The sequence below is a fragment of the Arvicanthis niloticus genome, chromosome 16 (assembly GCF_011762505.2).
Source record: "Arvicanthis niloticus isolate mArvNil1 chromosome 16, mArvNil1.pat.X, whole genome shotgun sequence".
In the NCBI taxonomy this organism is placed as follows: Eukaryota; Metazoa; Chordata; class Mammalia; order Rodentia; family Muridae; genus Arvicanthis; species Arvicanthis niloticus.
Genome location: NC_047673.1, coordinates 5,273,367 through 5,294,586, shown reverse-complemented (window position 1 = coordinate 5,294,586; position 21,220 = coordinate 5,273,367). Strand labels below are relative to the sequence as shown.

Here is a 21,220-nt window from a genome sequence, read left to right as displayed (position 1 = left end):
TACACAAACACAAGTGCACATGTACACATACACAAATACACATATACACAGACAGGCACACACATATATATTCACACAGGTACATGCACAAACACAATGGATATACATATGCACATTTACACAAACGCTTACCCATGTATGCACATACATAACTATATATATTTATATATACACACATAGATACACATACACCTGCACATAGATACATATGCTTGCGCACATACAAACACACACATATGCACACATGTACCCACTCACACACATATACACAACATCCACATGCATATACATATATTCATTCATATATACATACACATATGGTATATCACAGAAACACACATTACATACGCACATACACACAAGTGCATACACTCACTCCAACACATGTCATATTTCAAAGGGCAGCATCTTAAACCATGTTTTCCTTGGAACTGGATAGCTAAGATATGTTTCAATCTGCCTCAGTATCTACATTTTCAAAAATCACTTGTTCACAACCCCTTCCAAATTATACATCTCCCACTCTATATTTTGGTAGATGTAAGCAAGAGACTTGTTAAAGCAGTTTGCTCTTGTGTTCTCAAGAACAAAGCAGTGCACAGACATTTCCACCGGCATTTGAAATAACTCAGTATGCGGGTTTTAATTCTCCTTTAGAAATAGAACCTTTAGTCATAAATCCAACATATGCGGATGAAGCCCACTGACAACTGATGCAACACAAAAGCAATCTCAAGGTCTACAAACACACAGTGGAAACATTCCAGTCCTTGGAAAATAAAAGAAATGACAATTTATCATATCCAGACCCAAACCTTGGAAGCAATTGGGTCAATGGGATAAGATATTACGTTTATCTCTTCTAATCCAATTGCCCTGAAGTTCTTTTACATCCATCCAAAGAGATAGCTATTGAGATAAAAACTGAACAGGATGTCACAGAGACAGCCGGTGACATTGCTCTGAAACCGTTGACACTGAATTGTCAGTATACTGAACCTTTCTCTGTTCTCTTACCCAGTCATAACCTAAGACACTACTTGTCTTAGTTAACAATATCTGTTAACCTGAAACAGCATAGCACTGCCTGAAAAACAGACAGACAAAGGTCTCAAGTGATTGTCCTTATTGGGTTGGTCTGCGAGGCTCTGTCTTATTCAGTGCAGGAGCGTTAGTACACCGAGTGATATCATTTCTTGGACAAGTGGCTCTGGGCTGTGCTGTACAAACAACCTAGCTAAGCAGAAGTCAGTGAGCCAGCCAGAGACTGAGCAAGCAGCATTCCTTCCTGGTCTGTGCTCCAGGTTCCATCCTTGACTTCCTACCTTGACTTTCCTCACTGATGGATAAGACTTGGAAGTGTGAGTTAGCTAAGCTCTTTCCTCCTCTGCAACAGAAAGGCAGCCGGCTCAATTCCCTTTGTCAGAACATGAGTATCTTCCCATTGTAAGAAAACCCAGCATCTTTCCTTTAATTCCTTCTGTTAGAATATGAATATCTTCACATTATATTAAAACTGCGCCTTAAGGGAAGGAAGAGACTGCACCCGAACAGAGTAACTTACAACATAAACAAGAACAAGGAATCCCCTACCTTGCTAAGTTCTAGGTAATTCTTGTTCACTCCAACCATCGAAGAGGCAGTTCTCTTACTGAGCAGGGTGGATTTGTGTCCTCCAAATTTAAAGGATGGGTAGGAAGATATGAGCGATCCTGTTTGTGACAGTTTTGACTGGAACAAATGACTGATGACAACATTTTCACTTGCTAGGAGAGAAATAGATAATCATTGTAAATGGCCTAAAAAATCACCGCAGAGGCTGGGTTCACTCTCCATGGAAGCACCCCTCCCCACTCTTTGTGGACAGTGGGCTCACTCTCCAAGGAAGTTCCCCTCCCCCCGTCTGTATGGACAGAGGAGTCAACTCCCCTCACCTTCAGATCTATAATATTTCCACCAGCATCCAGTTTTCCAGACAGACAGTGACGCTTGTTGCCCTTAGCTTGAGTCTTGGTCACATCTTCTCAACCTCAACTCATGGCTCATGGCTCATGGCTCATGGCTCATGGCTCATGGCTCATGGCTCATGGCTCATGGCTCATGGCTCATGGCTCATGGCTCATGGCTCATGGCTCATGGCTCATGGCTCATGGCTCATGGCTCATGGCTCATGGCTCATGGCTCATGGCTCATGGCTCATGGCTCATGGCTCATGGCTCATGGCTCATGGCTCATGGCTCATGGCTCATGGCTCATGGCTCATGGCTCATGGCTCATGGCTCATGGCTCATGGCTCATGGCTCATGGCTCATGGCTCATGGCTCATGGCTCATGGCTCATGGCTCATGGCTCATGGCTCATGGCTCATGGCTCATGGCTCATGGCTCATGGCTCATGGCTCATGGCTCATGGCTCATGGCTCATGGCTCATGGCTCATGGCTCATGGCTCATGGCTCATGGCTCATGGCTCATGGCTCATGGCTCATGGCTCATGGCTCATGGCTCATGGCTCATGGCTCATGGCTCATGGCTCATGGCTCATGGCTCATGGCTCATGGCTCATGGCTCATGGCTCATGGCTCATGGCTCATGGCTCATGGCTCATGGCTCATGGCTCATGGCTCATGGCTCATGGCTCATGGCTCATGGCTCATGGCTCATGGCTCTCTAAAGAGTATATACTTCGTCCTGTCTTGGCTGTCAACACTGAATCTTACCAGGTCAGACCTGACAGGCTTCTGTGCACTTGACACAGTCATAAAAACATGAGTTTTGGCTGTAGTTTCTATTACTAGAAAATAACTACCCCATCTGGGAGACATTGTACCAGTGCTAACCATATTTGGAGAAGTATTTAAACATTACTGGTGACTCTTCCCGAGTGGTTCTGGTACCATTCAGACACCAGGCTACTTGTGTATAAAAGTTTGGAGTTATGAGACCTTACCCAGCTTCTCAAGGTAGGGCTGGAGCTTCAACAGGTGGGCTTTAAATTAGGAATCTTCTGGATAGAATAGAAACAACAATGTGTGTGTGTGTGTGTGTGTGTGTGTGTGTGTGTGTGTGTGTGTGTGTTGGCTAAGAATCTGTGAGAAGCCTTCCATTATTGCTGTGTATGTATAGATACGTTCTGAGCTCAAATGGCTTTAAAAACCACAATGAAAACAACAGTGCCCATATCTTGAACATTACTGCAAAATTAAAACTAGAAATAATTTGCATAGCTACTTGGGATCCTGTTCAGTCCATCAGACATTTCACAATGTTCACCAACAAAGTGGGCTAGTTTCTACCTTTCCCACAAGCAAAACAGCAAACCATACATATTACATATGTGTATATATTTCACTATATTATTGAACAAGTAGGAAGACAGAGAGAGATCACTGGAGAGAGGTATGACTGTGGAAGGAACAGCCGAGAGAAAACCCTGGAATTTGGGGAGGAAAAACAAGTAAAGAAGTTACTGGTAGAATGGTAAAGGGGTGGGTGGGTTCTCTTCACAGTGGGTGTGGCCCCAGTGGGTGACTTCCTGGTGTTCCAGAAGCTCACCCAAGTATTTGAACATGAAGAGGGAAGTGTCTCAGAAAACACAAGAGAGAGAGAAAGAGCGGTAGACACAGAGACAAAGTCTTCATCTGTTAGGATAGCATCTGGAAATTCTAATTTTTTAAAAACTTTTAAGCTTAAAGTTTTGTTTTCTGGAACCACCTCAAGATAATAATGTAGACAACAGGCATAATGTATCATCCATTTAAAGGTATAATAGTTAAACACGTATCATATGTACTTAAAGTTGTGTGTGTTTGTTTCTGTGTGGACGTCTCTCTCTCTCTCTCTCTCTCTCTCTCTCTCTCTCTCTCTCTCAGAGAGAGAGAGAGAGAGAGAAGACCCATATATAAATGATAAATAAATCTTCTTATAAAGGTGAAATATTTTAAACACACTTAAAATACTATACATAAATATGGGTCATGCCATTTGTTGACCCATTTCTGTCTTTATGTCTAACTCACATGACCAGATTGCATAATAATGAGACAGGGCCCAGCATCTTCCTGACACAGCTGTGGACCTCATGGAATGTCCGTCAGCCCCATGGCCATGGCTGCAAGAGTGTCAGCAGAAAGCACACTTCACAGGTATCCTGCCTGCCTCGTGCCTCTTCGGCGTGGGAGAGTGAATTTCTGAGGGGAGCAGTTTTATTTACTTCTACTCTTAGGCCTAGATGGGTAGACCCCCTGCTTACCTTACTCAAAGGCAGATCCCTATTTTCCTCAAAATTAAACCTCCACCTTCCTCAGCTAGGTCCCTTACTGTGAAGAAGACTGTACGGGAAGCCATTGTGTATTAGCTCGATGCCTTCATAATTACTTTCCATGGGACTATAATGTTCTGCGGAGTCACACAATCCTATCACAGCAGTGTGACGAAGTATGTGAGTAACTAGTCTTCTGTAGGCCAAGTGTAGTCGCATGTGCCTGTGGCGGCTATGCTTACTGCTGACAGAGCACTGCTGTGTCTTTGCATGGTCTATAGCAACTGTTCTGTTGTCCCGGCAGAGCTAAGTAACTGTAAGGAGACCCAGTGCCAGACACACTCTGCGCCGTCCACAGAAAGCACCCACTGCCTCACATAAGAATCATAAGCACACCAGAGCATATTGTAAATTCAGTCCTTCTGCTGAGGACTAAGCAGTAGTCACCCATGTTTTCTTGAAATCAGATGAACTTGTTAACAAGTGCAAACACAACAAAGGCTTTAAGATCCAGGCATTCGATAAGACAAGCAAGATTAAAACAACCCCAGACACTGTTTTTTTTTTTTTTTTTCATTTTATGTATGTATGTGTTCTACTACTAAGAAAAACAAAAATAAAACAATGATAATGTCTATGATATGCTTTGCTTCTCAGACCTTCACACAGAGACCAGCCGGGGAATGCACATGGAGACCAGCCTAACAGTGAAAGGTTAAGTCACCTCAGCGGGGAGGCCAGTACCCTACAGGGTGAGCAGGGCTGAGTCCCAGTGTCAGGTTCCAGTCTCCAGCTCTTTGTGATTTCACCCCTGCTCCTGGTCCCCTGCAGAGTCTCAGCCGGGAGAACTCACAAAAGCTGTGTGACTGAGAGGCAGGCAGTGTGGTCCTGTGTAAACAATGTATCATGACCACGAGGCTGTGATGTGCATAGTGACGTCCTCAGTCAGTGGTGACGCAGATGCCTGACCTTCACTTCAAAGCATCTGACCACTTCATGAAGCCTGGATTGTCTTTCCAGGAAAGACAAATGGCTCTGCCTCAACCTTTCCCTTAAGAGGCTACCAGAGGAACATGAATCACCAGAGACTCTATTAAGAAAATGATTAGTAGAACAGACAGAACCACACATATCTGATTATGGTATCTATGTTGAATATAGTATTACATAGTGAATAGAATTATAGTTGATATGTGTGTATAAAATATTTATGTCCACTAAGTAGGAGCCAATAACTATATATAACTATATACGTATATTTATATGCATATGTTTATACATATATACATTGATCAGCTTTCTACTTAGTGTGCATTAAGAGTTCATAACTGAAAGCACATAAAAATAAAATACCACTCTGGTTTGCTCTGGAGTCATCTTTAGTGATGGAACTCACTGTGCTGTGGCCTAAATAAGTTCAGAAGCTGATTCCACCTTCATTGGTCTCCAGGGACAAGCTCGTCCGTATTCATACACGGCTGCAGTAAAGGTGTTTTACATGCCTGTCTGCTAGAAGGTTAGTCAAAACTGCGTTTCCTCTGGACTCCCAGTTAGGCTGCAGTCAAAGCTCAGTGTGGCAACATGCCCCTTGCTCTCCTGAACGATGGGAGGGAATGGTGCTCCAACTGCCCTTTGGGCGGTGGAGCGCATTTTATAGGATATTGTCCCAAGATCAAGAAATCAGTGTGGGGAGAAAAAAAAAATCGACTTACATTTCATTACAAATAGGAGGTTCTGTGAAAGAGAGTCTTTATTTCTTTCAACTGCTCCTCCAATTTCATACATTACCTGCAATGAGACAAAAATAGCAAAAATTACTTAAAGATAAAAGGTGACTGTGAAAAATTCTGTTTTTTTTTTTTTTTTTTAAAAGCATGAATTTGGAGGTTTTTAAAGGTCCCTGAAAGAAGCACCTCAGGTTTCTGAGTTCACGTAACATGTAAGGGTAAAGATGGTTGTCCAGTTGTCCACTCCAGAACAGGTGTCAGCACACTACAGTGTAAGTCAGGTCCATGTTACATATCATTAGACAGGCTTGGCTCACCATCAGTAGCTTCCTCTACTTCCGAGAAGCCTTTCTCAGCAGGGCTGGTCATGACCTGATTGAGACTCTTCTCAGAAACTGAACACTTTTTTTTTTTTTTTTTTTTTTTTTGTCACAGTGGGCCACATTGTTAAACATCCCCCAGTGCAAGCCCCCAGCCGTGGTACAAAATCACAAAGCCTGTAACTCCACAGTGTGGAGCTAAACCAGTCTGGGCAAAACCCCTGCTTCCCTATGTTTCCTGTATCAGGGACATCAGCCCAATGACACCATGCAAATCAGGTCACCTCATCCTTACAACCACCTGGGTTTGTATGGACTTTGATAAGCCCTTTAATGTCCTAAAGTTCCAATTTTAAATTTTCAGATAGTGGTAGGCACCATCCTGTGTTGCTAAGTCCATGATGGAATGCATGAAAAACTTCTCTGCACATCTTCCAAAAGATAGACAGGAAGCCTTCAGTGCTGATGTAGCATCTGACCAGCCCCACAGGACGTTGGTTGTGACCTCTGCAACCCATTTTAAGGAAATTAACAGCAGCTGAGCCACCTTCTCTTGGCACAACCTTCAATGTCTCTGAAAAACAGGTACAGCTTTGGGCTTGCTTCCCAGATTCCCTAAGGTCCCTTTCAGATACCCCTGATGTCTTTGTGAAGACTGTATCCACATTTTCCACTTCCAACCTCCTCTTCCTGGCTTCATGTGCTCCTATTTTGTGGTACACAGTCCTCATCCCTAATAACCTATGGCATCTTCTTCTCACTGTCTCTGAACTTGCCCCATCTCTCCTCAGACTCTCAACTCTCTCAGAGCTCTGGAAAGCTGCTTCACTCAGTGTCTTTGAGGTCCCGAAAGGCAGGCTGAACACAGTAGTAGCTGGTGAGGAATTCCACATCCCTGACTGGGACAGGCTACTCCCCAAGTCTTGCCATAAGCAGGGCTCTCTGCACCCAGCGTCTCATGCTGCACTTTCAGACCAACCCTGTCTGCTAAGAGTTTCCTGATGCATCTCCTAATGACGTCACATCAATGCACACATACCTAGGAACTGTCAAAACACTTCTCCTGGTCTTCAAGTTCCCAGCGCAATTTCTAGATCCACTCCCTTCTTGGTGGCTGACCAAGTATTTCTTACTTTTAGGAAAAGCTAAGATTCTTGTACGAAAATGTCTCTGGGCTCTTACTTCCTTTCCACTAAAACTGAAGTTCATAGTTTCCCTGATGGAGATTCTAACTTGATACATTCCCTAGAAAAATATACTTCATGCATACATGCATACACATACACATGCACACATGTACGCCTGCATGTAGGTACACACACACACACACACACACACACACACACACACACACACGTGCATGCACACACGCACGTACACATGCCAGCATTCAATGATGGCTTGGTATTTATAGGAAGCATAGAGTATGCAGTTAGCAGAGCTCCTCCCTCTTACCGCAAGCGATTTTGCACAAAACATTGCATCACAGTGTAGGTGGGCTTACCTACTTAAGCGGTACGGAATAAATTTATAAAGCCTTTTGAGTCCTCTTCCCAGGGATAAGTCACCTTCTGTAGAGTCTCTCAACTATTAAAGCCTCTGACTCAATTCCTAGGAAATGGATGAGTCCAGCATTGACAGGATTTGAACCGGCATTTCAGTATAAATACTGGACACTCCAGTATTTATATAAACACTGGATACAAGTTGCCAAGGTGTTACTTAGGATTGGCAGGCACAGATTCCCAAACTTGGTATTATCTGGCATCTATGGAATATTTTAGTGGAAAAACAAAGTTGGAGGCAGTTATCTGCATGGAGGCTGTACAGCAGTATGCCATTTTGGCTACAATTTTTATGTATTTTGCAAAGATCATAGAAAATATACTCATAGGCGTGGACTGTGAGCATGTATGCAGACACACAAGACATATGTTCAAAATATTCTTTAAACCTAAAATACAACCAGACCCCAAATTTGGTTTCTGAATGAAGACAATTAATTCCACCTAATGAGTTTGCTATTGTATTGCAAATTCAATTCATGGCATGGTCTTTATAGTCACAGACATACAGCAGCAAGACTGAAAAGAGGGGCCTGAAATTTAAAAAGAACAAAAAAGAAGTTAAGATAGAAAGGCAGGCAGGCAGAAAGGAAGAAAGAAAGGAAGAAAGAAAGGACAAAGGAAGGAAGGAGGAAAGGAAGGACAAAGGGAGGAAGGGAGGAAGGAAGCAGGGAAGGAGACCAGGGGGGAGGAAGAAAGGAAAGAAAGAGGAAGAAAGCAGGAAGAAAGGAGGAAGGAAACAGGAAAGAAGGGGTGAGGAAGGAGGAAGGAAGCAGGAAGGAAGGAAGGAAGGAGAAAGGAAGAAAGGAGGAAGGAGGGAGGGAGAAGGAAGGAGAAAGGAGGAAGGAGGGGAGGGAGGAAGAAGGAAGGAAAAAGGAGAAAGGAAGGAAGGAAGGAAGGAAAGAAGAAGGAAGGGAAAGAGAGAGACTTGGGGAAGGGATCAGCTGTAAGAAGCGGGCTGAGTGGAGTGAGGAGGATTAAAGGTAACGAAGGTGACTGTGATCATAGTGCCAGCTATACAAGGTAATACTGTCAAAAATAAAACAAAAGTCTAAATACAAGGCATCTGTCAATGCCGATTTTTGTGGCATGAATAGCATCTTGCTATGCCTTTTAAGTATTACAACTTGCTATTTTAAATTTAGGATACCTCAAATCCCATAATTCGGTAAGAAACAATACAGGAAAGTTCTATGTGTTCCTGACCAGTTTCCTCCCATGGCTAGATCCTATAATATAATCAAAACTGGGAAACTGAGCAGTGAGGTGAGACTACAGACTATTAAGACCAGTGTGGGAACTGCGCGTTTAGAATTTCTTTGATAACCCCCCTCCAATGGCCCAGTCCATTTGTACGTCTACTTTTGGATTCTTTGTTCAGTGGAGTCCATTGCCTTCTGCTGCTCTCTTGAATACAAGCTTTGAAATGTCGTGTGATATAGTCAGGTGACCCTTCCCACTGTATTCTATAGACATCATTGTAGCTTTGTTAGTGGCTGGATCTTCCCATATACATTTTACAATAAGATGGACTATGCTTCTACTACTACAAAAATATTTGTTTTGATACAAGGTCTCCTGTGGTGAGCCGACAGAAGGTGGCTATCATCCTTGTAGCCATCTTGAGCCATATACCCTGATAAGAGACTTGATTGCATTAGCCTACAACAGCTGAGCACACTCTGATAACATCTTGCTTTAGATACCCAGGATTTTCCCTTGAGTGTGTGAGACTTAAAGGTGTGTGACTTAAGGGCGTGACTTAGAGATCAGATTTAGAGACAAGACCTAAGGACACAAAGGCGCGACTTAGAGGCGTGGCTTAGAAGTGAGACATATAAAAGGCGAGAGGCAGACAGGAGAGTTCAGAACAATTTGGAGTAACAGATTATTAGGCACTCGGAGGTACAACTTGGAACTAGGAATTAGGTTAGAGAGTACAACTTAGAGTACAACTTGGAGTAGGAATTAGGCATTGAGGAAGAAGATACTTGGACTAGAGAACTCAGAAGAAGAATTATTAGTTATCAGGCACTTGGCACTTGGAGAAAGAACTTGGAACTTGGAGGCACTAGGGGCTAGGAACTGAAGACTTGGGACTTGGAGAGAAGAAGAGAGACTGAAGAATAAATGGGATTGAATCACACTCTGTCTGGTCTCCATTCTTCGAGTCCGTCCTCACTCTCTCTCTTGCTGAACCCCGACCCATGGACCTGAGCAGCTTGGGGCAGTGCGGGCTCTAACAGTTTAGCCCCCAAGGCTTTTGGCATTGCGGGTCTCAACATTGACAGAGAGGTCCGTGACATTTTGGCCCCCAAACTTGGGGTAGTGCAGTTCTCAACATTTCTGGCCCCCAAGTGTGGGGCAGCTCGGGCCACGACAGTCTCCCTAACTCATGTTCCTCCTGCTTCTCCCTCCTCAGCACTGGAATCATTACAGGTATGCTCCATCACACAGACACACACACACACACACACACTGGGAGAGAGAGAGAGAGAAAGAGAGAGAGAGAGAGAAAGAGAGAGAGAGAGAGAGAGAGAGAGAAACACACACACACACTCACATACACAGTATGCTCCATTCTGTCATACTTATACACATACAAGCATACATGCGCACACACAAGCACACACAAGCACACATGCATACATGCCTGTATGCATGCACATCACACTTCATCATAGTCATACACCCACAGAAGCACATACACATGTATGCACATACAGACACACACACAAACACACATGCATACACATCCACACACACAAACACACATGCATACACATCCACACACACATGTGCACACATGCACACACACATACAAGCATGTACACATCATACTCACACACACATGCACACATGCACACACATGTGTATGCATTCATGTACATCATGCTCCATCATAGTCATACATACACACAAGCACACATGCATGCACAGGCATGCACACATACATACATGCACATGCTCACTCACACATGGACATACTCACGCACACACACACACACACACACACACACACGAACACACATGCATTCACGCACGCTGAAATTTGGTAGGAAATACATGACATTCATTTGGAAGGACAGATTACACTGATTATTCCTATGCTGAGAATTCACTTTGCTGTCTTCTATTCGTGAGTATGGTCTGCTTCTCCTGTTTGGACTCTTGGCTTCTTCTACCATCATCTGTGTTATCAATGCAGTCTTTCTATATGTGTTTAATGAGACTTACTTACACTAGATCTGAGCATCTTGTGTTGTTTTTGAGTGCCTATGAACACTATCATGCTTAATTTCACTGTTCCTTACTGACATTACAACACAATGCAGTCTTATGGTTTTTTTTCTTGATCTTTCTTAAATTTTTATTTTTTTTCAAGGATTTCATAGACCGGTAAGGTATTTGCATCATTTCCACCCATCCCTTTCCTCCACCGACTCTTCCCATGTCCCCCTTGCGCTCCCTCTCAATGTCAGAAGCTCTTCTTTGTCACTGCTATGCTTTAGGTCCTGACTGAAATCTTTATTTCTGCTATGGTTGTCTTCCTCTTGAATGGATTCCTTGTAGTTTTGCACACTGACATTTGTGTCATGTATAAGCAGGGTTTTTTTTCTTCCAATTTGTCAGGCTTTTATTTCCTTCCTAGCCTCATTAGATTCACTAGAACCTACAATGCTGTGTGGCCCAGAGTGATGGCAGCCAGCATCTTTGCAAAACTCTTGACCTTAAGAGTAAAACACCTGGTTTCCACGGTTACGTGTAGCAATAGGCTGCTACAGGTGCTCTTCCTTGGGATGAGCTGCCTTTCTTAGGATTACATATGATTACACCTGATATTAGCAATAGACTGCTTGGGTGCTTTCTTGGGGCAACACCATCTCCTCCACAGCTGTCTTAGAATGCTTGTTGTGGATGTATGTTGAATTTTATCAAATGTTTTTCCTGCATCCGTTAAGAAATGACATACTTTTTCTCCTTTAGCTTATTAATATTCTGGATTATCTTGAATAATTTTCAAATATTTTACATTTTTGGAAAGCATAGACTGACCATGGTAATAATATACATTATTATACTATTATATGTTATTATGTATTCATGTATTTATATATATGTATCCAATCTGCTATTCTTTTGAGTGTCTATCCAATTTTGTCTCGAAGGACTGATTTTTGGTGTGTGTGTGCACATATATGTGTTCTAGCTTTTTCTGATTTGGGGAGCAGGCCGACGCTAGCTTTGTAAAACAAATCAGAAAGCATTCTGTCTTCTATTTTCTGGATTATACTGCATGAAGTTGGTACTAATTTTCTTTTAAACATTTGGTAGAATTCTCCAGTTAAGCCATCTGGAAGAAGAAGATTTCTTTTTTGGGAATTTTGCATTTTCAAATTCTTCCCTTGACTGGCCTGTTTGGACGATCTCCTTCACTGGGGTGAGGTGAGGTAGCTAAGTTTTCTTAGGAATCAGTCCATGTTGGCCTAACCGTCACTTCATGCGGGGTTACTCCTATCCCTTCTGATCTTCTAAATGCTGGCAGGGTCACAGAGATACTTTCTGTCTTTTTCTTGATATTGGTTGTTTATATCCTTTTTATTTATTTATTTATTTATTGGTCAACCTTACTAGATTTTTTTTCCATTTTATTAATGTATTCAAAGAACTGGTCTTTTTTTTTTAACAAAAAGATTTATTTTAATTATTTTTTAATTACGTGTAGATGTGTGCGTGTTTCCGCATATGAGGGCGGTGCTCACAGAGGCCAGAGGCATTGGATGCCCTGGACCTGGTTACAGACAGTTGTGAGCCACCTCACGTGAGTGCTAGGTCACCAAACTCAGATCCTTTGGAGGATCAGCAAGTGCTCTTAACTGCTCAGCTTTCTTCCTGGCTGCCCTTTGCTTGCTTCGGATTGATTTTCATTCTTCATTTATTTATTTTTTTTTTGTTTAAAAATATTTTCACATAATATATTTTGATAACGTTTTCCTCCCTTCAACTCTTCCCTGATCCTTCCCACCTCCCCACCCACCTATCTCCATGGTCTTGCCTCTTTCTCAAAAACCAAACAAAGCAAAACTAACAAACAAGCTAATTTCTCCATTCTTGAGGCTGAAACTTAGATTTCTGAATTTCTGTATTTCCTAACAGGTGAGCCTATGTTGTTATCAAAAGACTTTTCTAATTTGTTGACTACTGATATGTTGTGCTCTCATATTTAGCCAGCCATATATACATACATCTATATTTTCATGAATAAATTCTCATCTATATTTTATATGTCTGTGTATATGTAAGTACATATGCACATAAACACAAATTCTCTTTAGACTCTCCTCTGCCACTTTTGCATGATGTGTTATTTAGAGGGAGCTGTTTAGTGGCAGAGTATGCAATGGATGTTGTTTGTGGCAGGGTAGCATTTGGAGGATACTGTGTCTGGAGGTTTTCCTATCATCCTTTCTAGTTCATTTCCAGCTGGTTTGCATCAGAGGGGGAACCTCCTCTCTGTCCCCCATGCTTTAGGGTTCCTTGAACTTTGGGCCTGGGATCCATCCAGCACATGGTCTACACTGATGCATTTTCTCCAAGTCATGTGATCAGTGTTTCAGGTGACCTGACTGTCCTATAAGTCCTGCTTGCACCCTGCTGGCTGCTGCTATCTCCTCGGTTGTTTCTTGCTGTACAGTTGTTCTCACAGTTGTCGAGAAGGGTGAGCTGATCCTTCCACTTCGCCTTCTGAGTCCTGTCTTCCTCTGAAACTTTCGAGTAGAGAGGCAGGCGCTGCCTCAGAACCTACTCACAGAAACATTATCCTAGCTCTCCACGAACCTCTTCAATGTGAAACTTCATTGCTCCTGTTTGGCCTTCTCCTGGCTCCCATTCAGGTGTTACCCTAAGGTGCCTGCCCAACAATAAGACTCACACGGCCCTTAAATTGTGTCAGCTGAGACTCATTTACAACTTTGTGATGGAATTGTATCTAAACAGAACAAACCTACCTGGAAGGCATCAGGCATTTCACCTCACCAAGAGCAATGTTACTGACAAGAACCTCCATCAGCCCAAGGCAACAGATTAATATGAAAAAGACACAAAGTGAAGCTGCAGTGAACTATGGGAGACCAAGGGGGTATTGAGGCCTTGAAGACTAGGGAGCCTATGGGGCATCAGGCCACCGGCTTTTAGACAGTATAAAAAGCAGGCAACCTCAAAGCCTAGTGAAGTGGACAGGTTTCTATACAGGTAAAAATCTATCATAGAAACCACCCATAGCTTAGCGATTGGTTGTCAGGGGAACAAAAAACCATTTGTTCTCATGGTGGCAGCATCCACCTGGGGCAACAGAGAACAGGTTTAAGGCATAAGGCTTTCCTGGGCCATTAAGGTAGCTGCTCTGCCCAGGGCTCTGTTCCTCTGGTTTATTATTTGGTAGATAAAGGAGAGAGGTGGGAAAAGCAGAAGAGAGAGGCCTGGTTAATTCCTTCATTTCCCCCCACGTCCTCCTATAATGGGTCCTCAAGCCTTTCTTATTTCTCCCTCCTAGACCCTGAAAGACAAGCTTCATGATGTGAGTAGCAGCACCCTTCATGCATGTAATAGAGAAATTTATATGCACACAGCCCAGAACAACAACAAAAAAAATCTTTAAGGAAATCGTCATGTATTCAAAAATTCTCTTTGGAATGATTCTGCTCAATAAAATTACTCAAAAGAAAACTTAGCATTCTGCTCCGGCTTCGGCTGCGAGCAACAGTCGCTAAACCCTGCTGTGATGGTGCCAGGTTGAGGGGGGAGGTAGGAGGGGGAGCGGGAGCGTTGGGTGGCGCACGCGTGGGGCTGCTTTGTTGGATGTAATCTCTACAATACTCTACACAATACTGCTATACCACAATAAATACAATTAAGAGATAAATTATGTGAGCTATACTCTATAACAGGGAGGTATGGGAGTCTCCCCATGGCTGTGAATCACAGCTCATCAAGTTGCCTGGTTTCCTGGCTCCACAATGAAAATAAGCCACGGAAGACTGAGGCACACGCATGCGCTGTCCTCCTAAGTGATGGCTGTCAAGCTTGAGCTTGGTTCATCACCAAGGAAACATGAGTGTAAGGCAAGAATGGAGCCTTAGCCGTAGCTCCCTCTCCTCACACAGAGTTAGTTCCCAGAACTGAACCTAAGAGCAGCTGGCTGCCTTGATTTGGTGAGGAAGTTCTGGCAGAGGTCAGTCAGTACTGGACGCCTCCTCTGCCTACATGCAACCAATGGGAGAGGGGTGGTGCAAAGACGGGGGCGGGTACAGCCCAACCTAACTGCCGACTATGGGGCTGGTAGAGTCAGCGTTTCTGAAGATAGGGCTTCCAGACAAAGTCTTCATTATAATTATTCATGTGAAGGCAAATCTTCCAGATTTCACCCAAACTCCCCAGTCACCACTTCTGGGAGGCAAGCCAGAAACACACACTTGCCACTTCCTCCCCAGTCGGTTCTAATGCAAAGTCAAGAGATGCAGGGCGCGAGAGCATGAAAGCAGCGATCGAACGGAACGTGTGATGAAGTCCAAGTGAGCACTAGGAAGGGAGGATTCCCATGCTAGTTTCCAAGGTCAACCCATAGCCACTCCTGGGGCTAAACACTAGTCAAAGTGAGTCTCCCCATGCCTCTGTCCAACTGTTATTTACAGCAAAGTGTAATAATGATTTTGTTAGCACAGACCACTGATAAATGCACTGTTTGCAAGGAATGAGAGGAAGCCTTCTGTGGATATGGTAAGTGGGCATGAGTGGACCTCACATACTGAGATTTTTCAATTTGTCTTTAGTATGGCCGAGAGAGCAAAGTCTATTAAAATAAAACCACCATCTGGGTGTGGTGGCTTACACTTGTAATCCAGCACTCAGAAGGCTGGGCAGTGGGATTGTTATGAGTTTAAAGCCAACTTTGGCTACATTGTCAGTTCCGGACCAACCTTGGTTGTGGAGTGAGTTCTAGACCAGCCTTGGCGGGGGGGGGCGCGGGTATAATGCGAAACTCTTTTTAAAAAATAATATCAAAAATATACTTGGACTGAAATTATCTAAATTAAAAATAAAATTTGTTTTAAGTCCCATTAAATTGATTGCTCTCGTAAAGCACACATAAAATTTGGGAAACTTTGAGTGGCCAAACTTGGCATCACCCCAGCTCCTTCTTCTAGAGATTGCCAGTCTTTAATTAGTTTCTCTTGATCTCTTTGTCATTGGTTTTGCTATTTTGCCTTTTCAAGAGCTGGGCTTCTACACATGTTTCCCTTGCTTTGCCAGGGCATCATCTTGTCCTCTGTGTGTGTTTGCCTCCAATTAGTCACTAGTCAACTCAGTTCTAGACAGTGGACCTCCTAGAGATGCCCTGGTGGCCATAGAAGTGCTGCCTGAAGCCAGTATCTGGGTTAGGATGGGAAGAGAAGGGGTCCGAGAAGCTCTGATCAGCACCTTCCTCTCCAGCCAAGTAGAACCTGCTGCTTGAACACATGGTCATAGGGGCCATGGCTCCAACTTCCAGCATCTGTCCCAAATGTCCAAGGTGCATGGTGTCTTTTCTTCCCATATCTCCTTGACATCTGGATGGTGGCTCCTCTCCGTCCTGGTAAATCTCTTAGCCACCTCAGATTATTATTTCTTGTATAACCAACCCTACCAAATCATGTTTTTCTCTTCGAAATATATATATATATATATATATATATATATATATATATATATATTACTATGCCCTAATTTGACAGTTCCGAGGCTTTTTTGTCTTCACTGGTCTTGGTGCCAGTTTAACTCTTTGTAGCAGCTGTGTAGCTCACAGAAAAGCAAAGCCAAGAATGCAGCCATGACAATCAAGTGCTTGAGTAAAAATGTTGGGCATCTTGAAGGTATAAATGAAAGCAGGAGGGCTGATAGATTCACGTAGTCCTGAGAGACTGGGATATACAAGGCAAGATATACCGGCCATTCCCTGAATTCAATCATGTAGGCAGAGAGATCTAAACAAAAGGATAAAAGAAGAAATGGCTAGGGGCCACGAGCTGCAGGCACTGCATTTAACTGCCATGTGTATCCTCAACTCTGGTTACACTCGTGGCCAGGATGGGTTCCTCTGGGCACCGACAGCACCACACTGGCTTCTAGGGGAATCCTGGGTTTTCATGTACAGATTCCCTTTTCAGACGCCGGCTTGCTTCATTTTCCTTCCCTGTTACGGTCTCCTCATTGGTGAGATGCCTCGTAACAGGTGTGCACACAGACACTAGGCTAAATGTCGATCATTTGTCTACAGCCTTCCTACTCTGCTTTGTAAGCCAACCTGTTAAGGCCAAGCAAATCGATAATTACATTATTAGGCAATGTTCCTAAGCTGGATGGAGAGTGACATTTCCATGTGGTTGAAATGCCAAAAGTCAAAAGTTCCTCTATGAAGCCCCCTGCAGTGACAGCTTAGGCATGTAAGAACATGGCACCTTGGAAGACTGACATGCATGGCTGTCACAGTCCATTTTTGCATGTGTACAAGTCTGTCTGTTCTGTATTTAATGTGTGTGTGTATATAGGTTGTATCTTTATTACTCCCAACATAATGATCTAATTTTGTGCCCAATGTATTACAAAGTTATCACTCCTTTAATGTCATGGAAGAAAAGTTGTAGTTAATGAAAATATGAAAAAGCTCAATCTTATTGACACTGGATACATTCAAGTCAGACCATAGCAGTGATATCACCTCACCCCAGGCAGATCAACTCAAAAATCAAGAATCTAAAGCAGACCCTTTGCTCACTGCTGGTGGGAATGTAAATTAGGACAAGCAGTATGAAGTCAAGATGGAGAGTCCCTTCAAAAGCAAAAAATAGACCTGCCTTATGATATGTCCATTCCATTGCTGTGTGTATATGTGTAAATGGAATAAAAGCATTATGCCAAAAAGACTACTGTATTCTCCCATCCAAGTACTAACCATGCCCAGCCCTGCTTAGCTTCTGAGATCAGACACGTTCAAGATGGTATGGCTGTAGACAGATTCCTGTATTCTCAAGCTTACTGTGACACTATATACAATAGATGCTGCCTGGAGTCAACCTTGACCATCGGAGAGCTAACAATACAGAAATACAAGTTAATCTGGGCTGAATGAAGGTTTGTGTGCAGGAGCCCCACTGTGACCACAGAAGACAACCCACAGGAAAGGGAGCGTGTCAGGGAAATCAAGAAGAATAGATGCACAGAACGGGCACAAGCATTACTGTACGTAAGGGCTTTGAGCTCCTCAGCTTTCATGGATGTTTGCTGTTTGATTATGACAAATTAAACTTGGATCTGTGAGTGAAAGCCAAGACAGAGTGTTTGGAGATGCTCACATTGTCATCGAGTCACAGGGAAGGCCTACACATTCCTAATGCACTTTAAAAGGCTGTGCCAGCAATAAAATAAAATTAAATCCTGACAACACACACCATGCCACGGAGAACAAGAACTCTAAAGCCATCTGGAACATCTGCCATAGAATGGAAACCATAGGTTACTGTATACTCAGGGAAGACAAACTGAGAGACAGATTGGCCAAAACGCCAGCTTGCAAGCCAGAGGTAGGGCGTCTGCAAGAGCCAAGAGCTTATGTCTCCTCCTAACGAGTGAACCAACATAGTCCCCTTTAATGTTAAGATCAGTGTTAAGAGAGAAGCAAAGAAGGTAGCTGATATGACTTTGAAAAACAACAATCTTTTATTCCTTTATTGAAAAATTATGGTCCCCAAGGTGGTCATTCTTATCCAAACTCAGAAGTTCAATGCCAAGAATGGCTTATGTCTTTTGGAGCTTTTTGGATTGGGGTCCAACAGGGTCCAACAGGTCACAGGTTGTTTCCATCATTCTTAGTTACCCTCAAGAACTTGACAGTTAGACCCTCTTGCTGAAGACACCAAATGCTTGAGTCACAGAACACGAAGAAGACAGGCTGCTATTCGCCTTGAAGTGTTATCTCTAATGGTTTGCCTTCAGAGTGCTGGAAGGTGCTTTGCATGCTACTGGGGGAGAAGGGAATTCATCAATCTCAACCAGCCGTGGATTCCGTGAACTATATATAATGAAGGGCTCCATTGTTGCCTGGAAAGATACACCCACCAGCGTAATGGTGGCACAAACGTCATGGGAGTACCTAACCACTTTCTGATTATGTGTAAGGACTATTCCACAGGGTAGAGCTTATACCTGGCACTGTTAATCAGGGCAAGAACCTGAGACTAGATAGGTCATGGGCTCTAGGGGAAATCCTACCACTGTTATTCTGGTAAATGGAAATAATATTAAAATGACTCATAATGACATAATGCTATAGCCATAAATAAATGTATCACTCAGGCCTCATCAGATGAACTTCTTTTGGTTGTAGATGCCAATCAACACAAAACCTCACAACTGGTCAATATATATATATATATATATATATATATATATAGAGAGAGAGAGAGAGAGAGAGAGACTCTTGATAACATATAGCCCTAAAAGGACATCTATAACATATCCTTCATCCTTCATTTCAGGGGGTCAGGGATCTTCTGGTAAGAGAAAAGTGAAAAACATGACAAGAGCCAGAGTTGGGAGATGATGTCAGGAAGCAGTGTCTTCAGGTTTTGATGGGGAAACTCATAGCACTTGTGACGGCTCATGTAAGACCTGTGCTAGCTCAGTCCAGAGTCCCAACAGGGAGAATGGAAGTTGTCTCATGAGACTACCTCATTAGGAGCAGACTCTTGTAAGGCTCTCATAGACGCCTTACCTGTGGCTCACAACAGCTCCTAACTGAGGAGACATTGACATTTGATGGATGCCAAGGGAACAAGAATCAGTTTTCCTCAATGATATTGATCTCCAATATGTCCACCACACTTCAGAGTAGCCCTGCAGCTAGGAATAGTTAGCTAACACAAACAAGACTCTACTGGCTATGGATATATATATATATATATATATGTGTGTGTGTGTGTATATGTATATATATATGTATATATATGTATATATATGTATATATATGTATATATATGGATATATACATACATACATGAGAGAGAACATAAAGCTGGATGAGTAGGAGTGAATTTGAACAAAATACATTGTATGAAAATTTCAAGAATTAAGAAAAGTTAAAACATTTCAGATTTTGAATTTTGATATTACAGTTTCTCAACTAGTAAAGTCTATGAGAAATTTAAAAATCTGAAACATATATGAAACTGGAAATGCTTTGATCTCAAGCATTTTGGATGAGGGATATTCAGCATACCCTTAGGTTAGGTTTCTTGTTTTGCTAAAAGTTAAAAGGGGTGTAAAGATGGAAATCATCTTTTTGAATTGATTTTTGTTTTCAGAATGAGATGGGAGAAAGTGAGTACTCAGAAGGTGGCAGGGAGCCCTGTGAAAGCCTGAAGCTCCCAAGAGAGGCAGCTGGATCATGTATCTGGGTAGTCATCTTCCCAGGACACTGAGTTATAAGTGCCCACCAGCTTGGCAGTCAGAAGATCATCAATATTTATGGAACAGAACTAAATCTGCACATCCTTCACGTCCCTACTCCCTTCCTGCATCCTGTTATTTACAAGATGCAAAATATCCTCGGAGAAGTGGTTAGGATTAACAGATGATAAAAATGCAGAACTTTGCAGACATACTTGTGAATTCAATGTATCACACCAGAATATATGTGAAGACTGGTTTAGCAAAATAAATAAGTGATCATTTTCAGGAAATGCAAATATGCCTGGCTACTTTTCATGCACGGCTGCAGCTTTCCACTCAGTCTGTCCCAAGGACCTTGACCCCTTGTGGGCTGCTGAGTTTGTTCTGTTTATCACCGAAATTATAAGCAGGGCACTGGAGTTTGCATATAAGGCATCTGCGAATGCTCTTCTTTCAGAACACTTGTGCCCAGCTGATAGCACAGTTTGGAGAGGGGGTGTGTGTGGGGGAGGGGAGGGGAGGGGGAGTGCTATTCGGATATGGACAGGGCTTGAGGTATTTTATCTGCTGCCATTTCCTGTTCTCTCTACTTCTTGATTCGCCTGGATGTAAGCCAGCTCCCATGCCGACGAAGTACAGATGCTATCCCACCTTCCTGAGGATGAGCAATGACACCCTTAATTAACGAGCTTACATCATCCCCTCCTCCCTGAAGTCTCTTCTTGTCAGCCATTTGGTCACAGCAGTGAGAAAAGTAACACAAATGACAGGCTTTATTATTTTTCCAAGAAGTGATTTCTTCTGATAGTTTTTAGTATTTCCTTTTGGTTCCGATTAATGACGGGCTCAGTGAACACTGGGCAATG

General features: G+C 42.9%; 1 protein-coding gene across 2 annotated transcripts in view; it reads right to left on the bottom strand.

Annotated features, from left to right (window-relative positions):
* Positions 1 to 21,220, bottom strand: part of Myo16 (myosin XVI) — a 482,119-nt gene that overhangs the window by 129,788 nt on the left and 331,111 nt on the right. For both annotated transcript variants that reach the window (XM_076913797.1, XM_034520363.2), the window contains exons 24-25: positions 5,972 to 6,047; positions 1,594 to 1,766 (exon numbers count right to left, since the gene is read on the bottom strand). In XM_076913797.1, coding sequence (XP_076769912.1) covers positions 1,594 to 1,766; positions 5,972 to 6,047 — 249 coding nt within the window. The remainder of the gene's footprint in view (positions 1 to 1,593; positions 1,767 to 5,971; positions 6,048 to 21,220) is intronic.